At 32.7% G+C, this 13,493-nt stretch overlaps 2 protein-coding genes across 2 annotated transcripts; one reads left to right on the forward strand and one right to left on the reverse strand.

The window, feature by feature from the left end:
• Positions 1-2: 2 nt before the first annotated feature.
• On the reverse strand, positions 3-569 carry HELRODRAFT_71801 (hypothetical protein; the record flags this gene model as incomplete). Its single annotated transcript, XM_009012040.1, has 2 exons — positions 3-261; positions 361-569. Coding segments are annotated over 2 exons (468 nt in total), but the record flags the coding sequence as incomplete, so codon positions are not given.
• Positions 570-8,703: 8,134 nt separating this feature from the next.
• Positions 8,704-11,848, forward strand: HELRODRAFT_166847 (hypothetical protein; the record flags this gene model as incomplete). Its single annotated transcript, XM_009012041.1, has 5 exons — positions 8,704-8,756; positions 9,616-9,731; positions 9,843-10,103; positions 11,115-11,287; positions 11,747-11,848. The coding sequence occupies 5 exons, from the start codon at positions 8,704-8,706 to the stop codon at positions 11,846-11,848; spliced, it is 705 nt and encodes a 234-aa protein (XP_009010289.1).
• Positions 11,849-13,493: the final 1,645 nt, after the last annotated feature.

Below are 13,493 nucleotides of genomic sequence, written 5' to 3' on the forward strand. Positions count from 1 at the left end.
GCTTGTTCGCATATATATGTGGATCCAAATATTGAAAACATTTTTGCAGCAAATCTTTTAAAATTTGGAAATGCTACATCAGACAGAGAGCCATAAAATTCTAACAAAAGACCTGATTTAAACTTTTCTTTCAGTTCACAATTTGCTTGCATGTCCAGCAGTTCCAACTGCAAGTCTTGAGGTATTTCATCAGCTTTTATACAAAATGGTATTGTGAGAATTGTAAACAAAGGCTCCAGGTTTTTAAAATCTTCAAATCTTCTTTCAAATTCCCTAGCTAAATCATGTATTTGTTCTTTGTATTTCTGTGCTACTTCAGCAGAAATTAGTTCCTGTTATAGCAATGGAAAATGACAGAACTTGTTTTCATCTGCTTGTCTAGAAAACAGGGCAAGTTTTGATTGAAATAATTTAACATGGTAATAAATGTCATGTGCAAACAAACCATTGCCTTGAAGTTTATTGTTCAATTCATTTAACTTTTCAATAATGTCAATGGCAAACATAAAATCTAATTTCCATTGTTCATTTTTAATATTTGTAGTAAAATCAGAATTGATACTTTTCATTTCTAAAAAAAAGAACTATTTCTTCTTTGAGAGCCCAGACTCGACTCAGTGCCCTGCCAAGACTTAGCCAACGAACACTGCAGTAGTAGAGTATGTCTGAATGTTCACTTTCCATATCTTCGAGCAATGTTTTGAACTGTCTGTGGTTAAGACCTCTGGCTCTGATGATGTTTATTACCCCAACAACTGAGTCAATAACATGCTTAATTTTCAATCCAACTTTACACAAATTTTCTTGATGAATGACACAATGAATAGATATAAGTGCATGATCTGGATGTTCTTTTATTTTTCTGTTTATCAGTGTCAACAAACCTTTGTTTTTTCCAGTCAAAGCTCGAGCACCATCAGTTGTTACACTTGCTAATTTGTTCCAGGCTAATCCATTTTTTTCAATACAATTTTCCACAGAATCGAATAAATCTTGGCTAGTAGTTGTGTCCTTTAGTGATTCAACACTGAGCAACTCTTCAGTAATTTGAAAGCAATTATTGATTCCTCTTATAAATACTAAGAGTTGTGATGTGTCTTGCATATCTGTGCTTTCATCCAAAGCAAGAGAGTACCACAAAAATTTTTTACTAGCAATTTGAAGCTGTTGCAACAAGTTTTCACTTATCAAGATAATTCGTCTGACTACAGTTCTTCTTGATAAAGAAATACTATCAAATTTTTTTCTCTGCTCTGGACACATGATGTTTGCTGCATCCAGCAAGCATTCTTTGACGAACTCGCCATCAGAAAATGATTTACTATTTTTAACTATTTTGTGAGATAATACCAAACTAGCTTCTGTTGTAGCCACTTGGATTGAAGATTGTTTGGTAAAAACGTTTTGCTGTGTTTTTAAATTTTTAAGCAATTCTTGGCATTTCCTTTTTCGATCTTCATCTGAGAATTTGCTTCCAAAATCTAAATGTTTCGATTGCTGATGCCTTTTCAAATTATACTCTTTGAAAACATTTATGGACTCGCGACAAATTAAGCAGACTGCTTTTCCACCGACGTTAGTGAAATAATATTTAGTTGTCCATTCCTCATTAAATACTCGACATTCGTCATCTATTTTTCTTTTCTTGATAGCAGACATGACTTTTAAATACGAAACAAAAAAATTAAAAAAGAATACAAAGATGGCTTCCTCCTGCACAAAATTCAATTTTAAACAGTGTTGCCATTGAATTTAAAATAAAAGACTGAAAGGTTCAAGTTAGAATGGACCATATAGCTAGAATAAATATAGTGATAATGCGGCCCAGATAGGAGAGATTTTGTTGGAAGAAAATTTAAATCAGACAACTTCGGTCAAGCGCCGATGTCAGCCCGACTGGAGAAGAGCAAATTTTGTCTTAATAAGCTCGATTCAACATTTTTTAAATATCAGGAATGACAATTTTGTGATAATAATGACATTATTGTGACAAAATGTTTATTGCGATTAGAAATTTGTGCGTAAAAATTAAAAACTCAGAGGACTTCGCAAGCTTTTCAAAGCGGACTGAGATAATAAATACATAGAAAACTTTATATTTTTTTTTGTAATTTTTAAATATTTTTTTAACATTTTAATTAAAAACTGGTATTTAAATTAAAGATTAACAAGAAGATCAACTATATAAAAATGAATAAAAAACCAAGGAATCGCTAATAGTCTATGTCTTGCTAGGCGGCCCGCTTGAATACATTGATTAGATGTAGCGTTAGCACCCATTAGAATGAACAATATTAAGCAAATTTTTAACAATTTAATTCTAGAATACAATGGCTTCAAATTAAATGTTTAAAATTCAATTCTAAAACATAAAAATTCATTTTTTATATGTAAATCTGAAGTGCGTACAAGGACTCGCGGGCCGCATAAAATGGGTCGGCGGGCCGCATGCGGCCCGCGGGCCGTAGTTTGCCCACCCCTGGCTTAATAGCTAAATCCTAAAATTGACAATTTTTATTACCAATTTTTATTACCAATTTTTATTACCTTTTTTCATTTCGTTTTTAATCTTTCTTTACACGCTTATTTTATTCTCTCTCTCTCTCTCTCTCTCACTCTATCTCTCTCTCTCTCTTTCTCTCTCTTTCTCTCTCTCTATCTCTCACTCTATCTCTCTCTTTCTCTCTCTCTCTTTCTCTCTCTCTATCTCTCACCCGCACACACTGCTAAGAGTGAAGTTTTCATAAAGCCTAGTACACACTAGTGAACATGCTGCACAATTTTAGTTTTCGCGACGAGCTAGGTATGTCTATAGATCAGTTCTAGTCTACGGGCATATTTTATTTAATATATTTAATAATATATTTAATATTTTCAATTGAAATATTAGTTTTTTTCATAAAACTGTATATTTTTTTAACTTAAAATATGAAAATTTTGTTTGTTTAGAACTAGTTTTTTTAGAATTTCACTTTATTCCGTTATTTTCACGTTTGTTGTCAATGTTAATAAATTTTTAATTTTTTCAAAATTAAATTTATTTAAAAAAGAGTAATGTAAATTTTTAAATCTATTTATATTTTTAAACGAAGATGTATAATTTTTGTAAATAGTGTTCTGAAATTTTATTATTTATTTTTTATTAATCCTTTTTACGTCGGAGTACCAAAACAACAATAAGAGGTTTATATTGTAGTGCGGACTCTAAACGGGACAAAGAAAAACGTGTCATGACAGTCTAAGTCGTTAGACGGTTCATGAACAAATTGCGCAAAATGTCTAGTATGTTGTAGGCTTTTGACAAACGTTATTGAACAATTATACCCAAGTAAAAATATTTAAAAATATGAAATTGAGAAAATTCTTATTCAAAACTTTTAGCATAATTGGGCTAACAGTCGTTTTGAAAATTTATCATCATCAAAGCCCTATGCCAATTAACAATGCATGTTATGGAATTAGTAAAGATTTGTGTTTAGAATTAGTTAATTAGTATAAAATGAAAATTAATTTAGACAAAAAATATGTTTATACTGTATATGTAAGTAAATATATATTTTCTTATATATAGAGGAATTTGTAAAATGAATGTTTATAACGAGAAAAAAGCTGGTTGTCAACCGTTTTCTTGTTAATTTTGTGAATGGTGTCTTGAGGTTGTTTTGTTGTAGGTTGAATGATTGAGACGGTAGCAGATTTATTTATTTATTGTTCATGGTTGGTTTTCTTGTATGTTTAGAGCTTCTAGGATTTGTAAGGTTCAAGACTGTGCTGCTGGGTCTAAATTTGTGTTCCAGAGATGAGGTCTTCACGTGTAATTTTCTCGTTATGTGTTGATTCAGAGTGTAGTGATGGTCTTCTGGATAACACAGTAGTCACACCAACATAGGTTTGATGTTCACAGCCATTAATTTTACATTGATTTTGGTAGACTACTTTTGCTTTTTAAAGAGGTTTATTGTTGTTTGCTGTGTAATTTTTAATGACAAGATTTGTTGTTTTGGGGTTTTTGTAATATTAGTTATGTCGTTTGATTTGTTGGTTGGTTGGCTGGTTGGTTAGTTGGTTTGTGGAGAATTTTACATTTTTTATTATATTGTTCATTATGATTTTATTAGTTTTATATTTGTTTTTCATAATATTTTTGTGACACAGTACAGTTGGTTTTAGTAGTGTTGCGGTAGTCATAATAATCGTGCATAATTTTCCAAACTATGATAATAAAATTTATTTTTATCGTTTTGCGCTAAAAAAAATTTCCGCTCAGTAAAGGGCCGAAGATAGTTCGTCGATTCGGTTCGTACTCAACAATTTCAGAGTTCGGTTCGGTTGTTAGTTACGTTCGGTCCGGTTTGGTCGTTGGTAGAGTTCGAGTTTGGTTCGGGTTCAGTTTGCTTCCCTTCTCTAAATTGAATGTTTGATTCGAATTCACACAACTCTAACCTTACTTCAATGTTTTTTCCGCGATTCCGTTTCTTTTGTCCCTCTAACTAACGTATTACCATGTTCGTTATATAAACAACCTTGACCCATCATACTCACGATTTTGTATATCTAATAATTATTATCCGTGTCCTTCAATTTGTGGCACAGTTATTTATTTAGTGCTACACTAAACCTACAGTACCTAAGATAAAAAAAATTAAATTTCTAAATTTTTTGTTATTTTACTTGAAATAGTTTTTGTCAACTGAAGTTATGTTGTGACATAATAAAATCGTTTTAATAATTTTATATATCGATAAATTAAATATTTTAAAAAATATTTTAGCGCCCTCCAACATTCCTCTTCCCAGTGATATACCATTGCCATCTCTGTATTCTGTTAGATCTAAGCATGGTATATTGAAGAAAATATCAAATTACGATAGGCAAGTTTTTTTTGATGTAATAGTGTTCAAAATTTATCAGGATATTATTAATATATTAAATTATTTTTTTTTGTAGTTTTAAGATTATAGTGATTTCTATTTTATTAACGTATTACATAAATTTTAAGGTTTATTTCTCATGATTTATTGTGGACTGAAAATTTACAAATAAATATAATTGATTGATTATTTAAATTGAAAAAAATGAATTCAATCGCTCATTACGAGACTCAGTTTCAAAACATATAAATAAATACACTATTTAGACATATAGGGCCATCTACATATAATAACAAAACGAAAAACCCACCTGGACCTCCACCCGGCTCACCTCCTCATCTAGATGAGTATGATGACAACCCCATTCATAACGATCGCATTTCTCTCGATGACGATACAGATCACTCAATCAGTTAGTACTATTATATGTCAGAAAGAATTTTGATGTAGCACATTGTAAGCAAATTCTAGTTTTTCATTAAATTTGACGAATTTATATTTGTAATCGCGTTTACAATTTACAATGTATGAATCAACCTGTAAAATATCGACGACTTTATGTTTCCGAAATCAAATAGACCAAATTAAAGATGTAAAAGAAGATGTTAATGAATACTGATCTGTAGAAACTGGGGTGTTTAAATTATACTGTAGTGTAAAATGAAGAATTACTGCACCGATGAGCAACAAGAAAAGAAAAAGAAAGTTTTTTTATGGCATGCATGGGTTCAGCTGTTTAAGCAGAAAGTTTAAATATGTTGGAGAGAGCCAATTGACGTTCGCAGAACTGCTTACCTATGATTCTGAGTTTTGACTTTCGGGACACAGAAACTGGGCCATCCACACCTCAGGGCGTGCATATTTTGTATGTATGCGCAAGCGTAGGACAGTCTTTGAATTTCGAAAAGACAACATTGGAATCAGGCCAATGACAATGCTAAATAGCGATTCTACCGTTTGAGCCAAATCGCCGAATTTGTAGTGTTGCTTGAATTGAAAATGCTTTGAAAAAATCTGTATTTTACGTTTCAAGTATTTCAAGTCGGAAGTACATTAACAATGTTTGGCATTGTTACCGAAAAAGTAGATAATTAGGTCGGGAAATGGGAAACTTGAAGAGAAGATGTAGACTGACTCTGACTTGAATGAAATCGTGAAAAAGAGCATACTGATCCAGGTTTGGCTGCGCATAGAATTTTTTGGAAACTACTGGCAAATAAGTCTGTTGACAAACTAGTTTGGTTGTGCGTGGAATTTAATGATTTTCTTTCAATAATTAATAAATTAGAAATAATACAAGCGTAAAATAGTCAATATTATTTTCTTTTATACTTTTTTCAATAGTAAAGAAAAAGAAAATTCGATTTCATGATGATGATACTAGAGACCCAGATGAGGAAGAGAAAGATACAAGGATTAAATTCAAAACGCTATCACCTTCAAATCAGGGGTACAGTGTTAATATTTTCATTTAAATTTTTTTTAATCTTCAAAAAGCCAGCGTATAATTATTTAATCTGATTTTACTAAAAATTATAACTTTTAACAAGATATCCATATTACATTTTGTGATAAATTAGTGTTCCTGATGCATGTTTAAACTTTTAAGCCTTATTTTATAATATTTCTACTCAGTTGCACGTAGGTTTTTGACTAGACTTGAGATTCTAATAAAAAGCCCTACACAAATATTCATATAATAAGATGAAGAAGAAGGAAGAGAAAAACCATTATTTTCATTAAGATTCGATTTTTCAATGAGGGGGCTACAATGAAAAACAGAACATTACAAGATTTTAAAGTGTACAAATTATGTAAGAAATGATAAAAAGAAACTAAATTTTTTAGGACACTAGTGTTTGAGTAACCAAGATACATTTTTTAGAACGATCAAGAATAATCAATCGTTTCCAAATCGCCAACTGAATATTTAAAATCAGACTTTTATGTTTGAAAACGCAAATAGTTTTGAACTGTATATTATACATTAAATATAACGGTTCTATATGTTATACATTTAATATAAGAGTTAAACCAGATTGTTGTAATACAAAAATTCCAAACAATGGTCTGAAAATTTGAACATATTTTTGAGTGTAAATAAATAGCAAAACCAACGTATTTTAATTCGACCTTTAAATAATTATTCTGTAACAAATAACCAATGACCAAATTAATAAATGTGTTTTTCAAGTTGTGCGACATCTAATATCTTAAGGTGTTTTCAAAAAAATGATTAATAACTAGCAACTGTGAACAAATAAGTGTTGTTATTGAGTGTGGTTTTTAATGATTTTTTCCTTCTTTAACTTGTTGAAATTTAATATGGTTGCATAGTGCGTTTGGTAACAAAAACTATTAATATTAAAAATGATTGCTTATTGCTGCTTACGTATAATTTTTATAAACACGAGCTCGAAAAATTATTTTTTAAATATGAATAAAATTTGTTTTCGAATTCTGAATGCTTATTTATGATTTCGTGCATGTATGAGTGGTTTGACATTGTTCTAGTTACAATCACACTTACGATTCAATAGTTAGATTACGAAGAAATAACAGGGCGTAGGATGGTGGTTGACCAATTTTCTTACCTTGTATATTTATTTTTACGAAATCTTATGAAATTTTGTCACCTAATGACTCAAAAGAGGATAGCACAGATTTTATTATGGGAAGAACTATCACACTTATTAAATTAAAAAGAACAATATTAGTTCCACGCACCTTATTAGTTCAAAACTGTCTTCACCTCATAACTTATCATTATTTTAACGTCCGTGCTTGCACGGGTTGGACAGTTTCCATGGATGCCACTCCTCCATACATCGCGGTTTTGTGCATCTTCCCTTCTCAACTTCATTTTTCTAATGTCATCTGCCACACACTCCTTCCAAATTTCACACACTCTTTCATAACTTACACCATCATAATTTTTTTCACGATATCAGCACAATTGTAAATAATTTTTGACTTTTGACTTAAAAATATAAGTAGTCATGTTTTAAATTTCATTATAATTTTTCAATTTTAAATTGCATTTTTACTTCAGCATTATTATTGTTCACGTATTTTTTAAATGTACAATCGATAGCATTGCCTATTTAAATTTAATTGTGTGGTGAAATAATTGGATAACATAAATGGTGCTAAAACACTTTGAATTCTCGTTACATATGTTTCTACTAAGATCCTTATATAAAGTTAATTTTTTGACAGACTTCAAAATGAACCAAATGATAAGCAAAAATCGGAAGTTCCAATTACAGATATCAACAGTCAAGGGCTCAAAGTGATTCCTCCTGGTCCTCCTCCGATTATCTATAGGTATACCTTTAAAATGATAAATAATTTTGAATATATTTACCATTTAAAATTGTTTTCGATTGCAATCCTTTTTCTAGTCACTGACAATTTATTATCTATTGATCTTCACGAATTGAATAATATATCCAAATATTTAACTCATTTTTTTCATGTTAACTGATTTTAATTTAAAATTTCTATGATGTTTATCTGATTTTTTTCAATTCATGATTTATTGATTTAAATTTTTTTAATAAATGTTTTTATTATCACTTTTTTGAAAATTTCTGTTTTTACTTTATTCTTGCAAAACAAATTTTTGTTTCAGCTGCATTTCTTTCTTGTTTTTTACATATTGGTTTTGAGCAAATTTTTCATAATAAAAAAATTTAACGTAATGTTCCTATGAGATTATTCCAGGAAAATTATCCTTGTGATAGATGTTATAAATTGGAACGTAAAAAGCAGGAATTAATATATGCGGATTAATTATTTTAATGACAGAAACCAAAAGTCCTAAAACGAAATGGAAAACTTGACAAGCGGCTCCAGATTTTATATGAAAAAGTTGATAGTAAGGTTTATCGGTAGTAGAAAATGTTAAGTACGTCGTCTTTTTGTACCGGAATGATATGTGAAATGTCTGAGAAAAATAGAGACGACCAAATTGTTATTGTTCTGGGAAAATTGCACTGGGATTTTTGTAAAATAAGCGTTGCTACAAAAGAGGGGAAAAAGTAAAGTTTAGTGTCATCATCATAGTCTTCTCCGTGTTTGGACTGAGTTACCATTTTTGTACACATATTGTTTGTATGGATATGGTCCATCAGATCAACATGCATCCATCGAATCGTTTTCATATCCGTTCGGTGAAGTTGCTGCTCGAGTATTTTTGTCATTGGCCACGTCTCTGCACCATAAATCAGTACGGAGCGTGTCACTGAATTGTACAACTTTGAGCGGATTGACAGTGGAATGCCGCGTCGCGTCAGCACCGAAATATGTTAGGCGTTAATTTATTTGAATCAGTAATCTCTTCTTAAGTAATTTAATTTATTGAGAAGCGTCGTACATACTTCAGCATTGGCAATACAATACCAACAAAATCTTTTTGTTACATTCCTTTTTAGCATAATTGAGCATCTCAAAATTTAATAATCTTCTGAAGAGTTTCAATTAAATTTGCCGAGATGAATTCAAGAAATGTTTAAATTATTTATATATATATACCTCTCAATTACCTAAGCCGTGTCATTACTTTTGATCACCACTCACAATAATATTTTTATATCGATTTCAATAACTCAGAATAATAATGCCGCTTAAATAGACCAATATTATAACTGTATAACTAATCGCGACAAATTAAAATTGATGTAAAAGTGCGTGTTTAAAATTATAAATTATTCAACCGTAAATTAATTTTATGACTATCAAGGTTGCCGCCTCCTATGTTGCCTCCTCATGTCATGTCCCCTGGACAATCTCGTCTGAGGCCACCTCCACTTGGTCTCGCTATTAGGACGCCTGTTCCTCCTCCTGGTTTGCCGCAAGGTTCTTTGGATTTTTATTTATGAAATAAAGTTTGATCATTAAAGTTTACATATTGTAGTTTAATTATTTTTTAAAACTCAATAAAACCATTCATACTGATTTTTTTCACAGGTATTCAGGGTCCCAACTTGCCTTCATCCCTAAAATCACTGACGCAGAATAATATTTTAAGCGCTCCACCATCTTACGCCAAAACTTCTTCAATAGCTGAAAAAAGCCATCCGTCATCTGGTTCAAAGTCTGAAATATCTGTAACCATATCTGCTAAACCTAAGATAAGAAATTTAATAGGCGATGTAACGAGATTTACTCCTATTGCTGTTAAAATCAAGAGAGAGGTGAAAGATATTAAAGGTCAGGCTGTAAAATCTGGTTAGACTTTTGTGTGTCTTATAATTTCATACTATGTTTTGCACGTTGAAATTTAACTAAAATAAGTTTTGAGCCAAATTTTTGTTGCATCAGCTACAATTTTTGATTGATGATAGATTTTAGATTTATCATCAAGGCATCTGGTGGGGCAGGCTTCCGAGCCCTCTTACACATCTGTCGGGAGATGTGGAGTAAATCGATACTACCAGTGGAATGGAACAGTATCACAACTGTGCCGATATATAAATTTTAGATTTTAATTTTTAGATGATTCAATATGAATATTAAACTGGTTTGTATTATAAAATATACTATTCGTTGTTAGCTTCACTCTCTGCGTGTGTTTAGCAAAAACTAAATGCGGTTTCTGCTAATTTTGTCGGTTTTTGTAACTATTTTTGAAATAGTTCGTTAAAGTTATCTGTAATTAGTTTGAAATTGCTCACTTAAATTACACTTGAGTTGCGTTACGGTTTTCGGTAAAGTTACAGTTACGCAGTTGACGTTGAGCGATAACTTTATTCATTTTCTGAACGTTTTAAAGATTGTAGTGATAAATTATGGTTGGTTTTAATTTTGATATTGGTAAAGTAATAAGAGAAGTATGGAGTAAACTGTTCAAGTACCAACTGTGGAGACCAAAGTATGCTCGATTGGTTGATGATGTGAAATTCAGAAATTTTGTCGATAATCTCAAGATGGGTTTTTTGAATTGTAGTTCTATGTTTGGCATCTGTTGATTTTCACCGAAACAGGGCAGCTTTAAAGATGTGCGTCCCTGTACTGTTTGCTCACTTAGATGCACCACGAACAAGTCAGATTAGCTGGTGGTCAGGCCATAATATAAAACGAAAAAAAATTGTAATGAAACACTATAACCTTGGCCGTTGTTTTGAAACGTTCAAGGCAATAACCTGTTTGTTACTATTCAGATCAAAGGCCTAGTTTACAGGCGTGGTTCTACTGATCCATGAAAAAGATTCATTGATAAGTTCTCCCAATTGCTGTTAGCGTTTGGTCTCCAAGGGCCGAGCTTACTGATTATGGGTGATTTCAACATTCACATCAACGATCGTGAGAATCATATATCATCCGGTTTCATAGAATTGATACCAATATGTGGTTTGGTTCAGCTTGTCAATCCCCCAATTCATGGTTCAGGAAATATTCTAGATCTGGTGATAGTGAGTGATTTGCTGGTGGTTCGTTAGGTGTTGATTCACCCACTGGTAGTGTCTGATAAAGAATTATGCTCGAAAAATCAGTTGTTAAAGCTGCATGCCCTGTATAACTGTAAGATGAGGTTGTTTTGGCACACAAATATAACAAAGAGCAGATCAAACTCAAAATGACTTTTGTATTCAATCAATGTGTATGAAGTCATAGCGGTGTTTTTGAAATGAACGCCAACAACATGTGGTTTAGACCCACTTCCATCAAAGCTGTTGTTGAGGTTTTTAGATCATTTACTGCCGTTTTTGTCTCTTAATAAATCGAACGCAAAAAGTTCTCTTTGATGGATCGATGTCGTTTCGCATGGTTCTGTGTTGGGACCGATTCTATTTTTGAAGTATGTTTTAGATCTGCCGCCGTTTGGTAAATGAACATGGTTTTAGGGTTCATCATATGTTGGTGATCTTCAGGTTTATTCTGCTGAACCGTTTGAAGTTAAATCCTTATTAAACAGAGTTAATTTGGTTTGGATCCAAAAAGGTTATGGCCGAAATCGGTACTACGTCTTTTGATGTTCTTTGTAACCGGTTACACGCAGTTAAGACGGTTAAAAACATGGAAATGTTTTTGATAACTTATAATTATTTTGTTTAACATTCACAATAGTGTCAAACCGTTAATTTTCAATCTAAGGATAGGTAAACAATTAAAATATGCTAATGCTAATGTTAGCATTGTTAATTAAAGAAATATCCAAACGAAATATCGAATTCCAACGCTCGCCTAATCCCGACCCTTTCATCTCTTCTCAACACATGTCCATACCACCGCAATATCGATCTCCTTATCAATGTCACAATGTCCTCATTCAGTCCCATCATCGACATCAGCTTTGTACTACTCCTATCCTTCACTTTAACCCCACACATCACTTTCCTCTTCTCTCCTCAACACCCAAGTTTCACCAACATATACCATCGCTGCTCTCACACATGCTTTATATACCCTTCCTTTCATCTTCACTGACCATTTCTTTCCACAAAATACCCCACCCTGTTCTCTAAATTTCATCTATCCCACACGAACTCTAGCCGTAACAGCGCTCAAACTTTCTCCATCCGCGTTCAGCTTAACCCCTAAATAAACAAAGCTTTCCACTCTTTCAATACCACTACTCAACCCCGTCCTTGCGTCCGTCCTAATAATCACACCATGAACACATTTCTTACATTTGAACATGCCTTCCACCTTTTTCAGTGCCCCCCTCACACCACTACATCTCTTATGCACCCACTTCTGATATCCTATACACAATACCGAGTTAGCCTTCACTCTCCTATCACATACCCCACAGGGGTCTATTTTACTTATCACTCGCTCCCCACCTTCCCCACTCACCATTACCTTCGTGTTACCAATATAAACTTTTAACCCTTTCTTTTCGATAACACTTTTCCATCTGTCAAATTTTAACTACAATTCTTCCATGCTATCAGCCATCAAGATTAAATCATCTGCCTACAAAATCTCAAATAACAACCTCTCCGTTATGTTTCCACAAAACAACTTCCATCACAATAGCAAACAAAAACGGTGATAACACTGATCCTCGATGCACTTCTACCGTCCGACATCCCCTTTCCGACCCTCACCTTTGTCTTCGCCCTTTCATACAGCTGCATCACAGCTTTAACAAGTCTCTCATTCACTCCTTTCTTCCTCAACGCCCATTTAATGACCTTTCTCAGTACTCGATCAAAAGCCTTTTCTAGATCCACAAAACACATGTTTCTTCTTTCTTTAATTCTCCTGCAACATTCTCACTGAACAACGCATCCACCGTTCTCCTACCAGGCATAAACCCACACTGCATTTCATTAACTGTCACCATATTTCTCAACCTCCTCTCAAGCACCCTCTTCACTACCTTCATTCCATGCTCTATCAATTTCACACCCCTATATGACACACAATCTCTCACATCTCTTTTGCCCTTATACAACGGCATCAACACACTGTGTCGCCAATCCTCAGGTATACCTTCAACATCAAACATACTGTTAGCAATTCTCATCATAACTTCAATTCCTATCACTCCACTCGTCTTTATATGTTCCGCCGCCACTTCCCAAACCCATATCGCCTTACCTAGTTTTATTTCTCTAACTGCTTTCTCTACTTCCTCCATCGTCATCTTCTCTATGGGTCCGTGTGTGA

The sequence above is a fragment of the Helobdella robusta genome (assembly GCF_000326865.2).
Source record: "Helobdella robusta unplaced genomic scaffold HELROscaffold_10, whole genome shotgun sequence".
NCBI lineage: Eukaryota > Metazoa > Annelida > Clitellata > Rhynchobdellida > Glossiphoniidae > Helobdella > Helobdella robusta.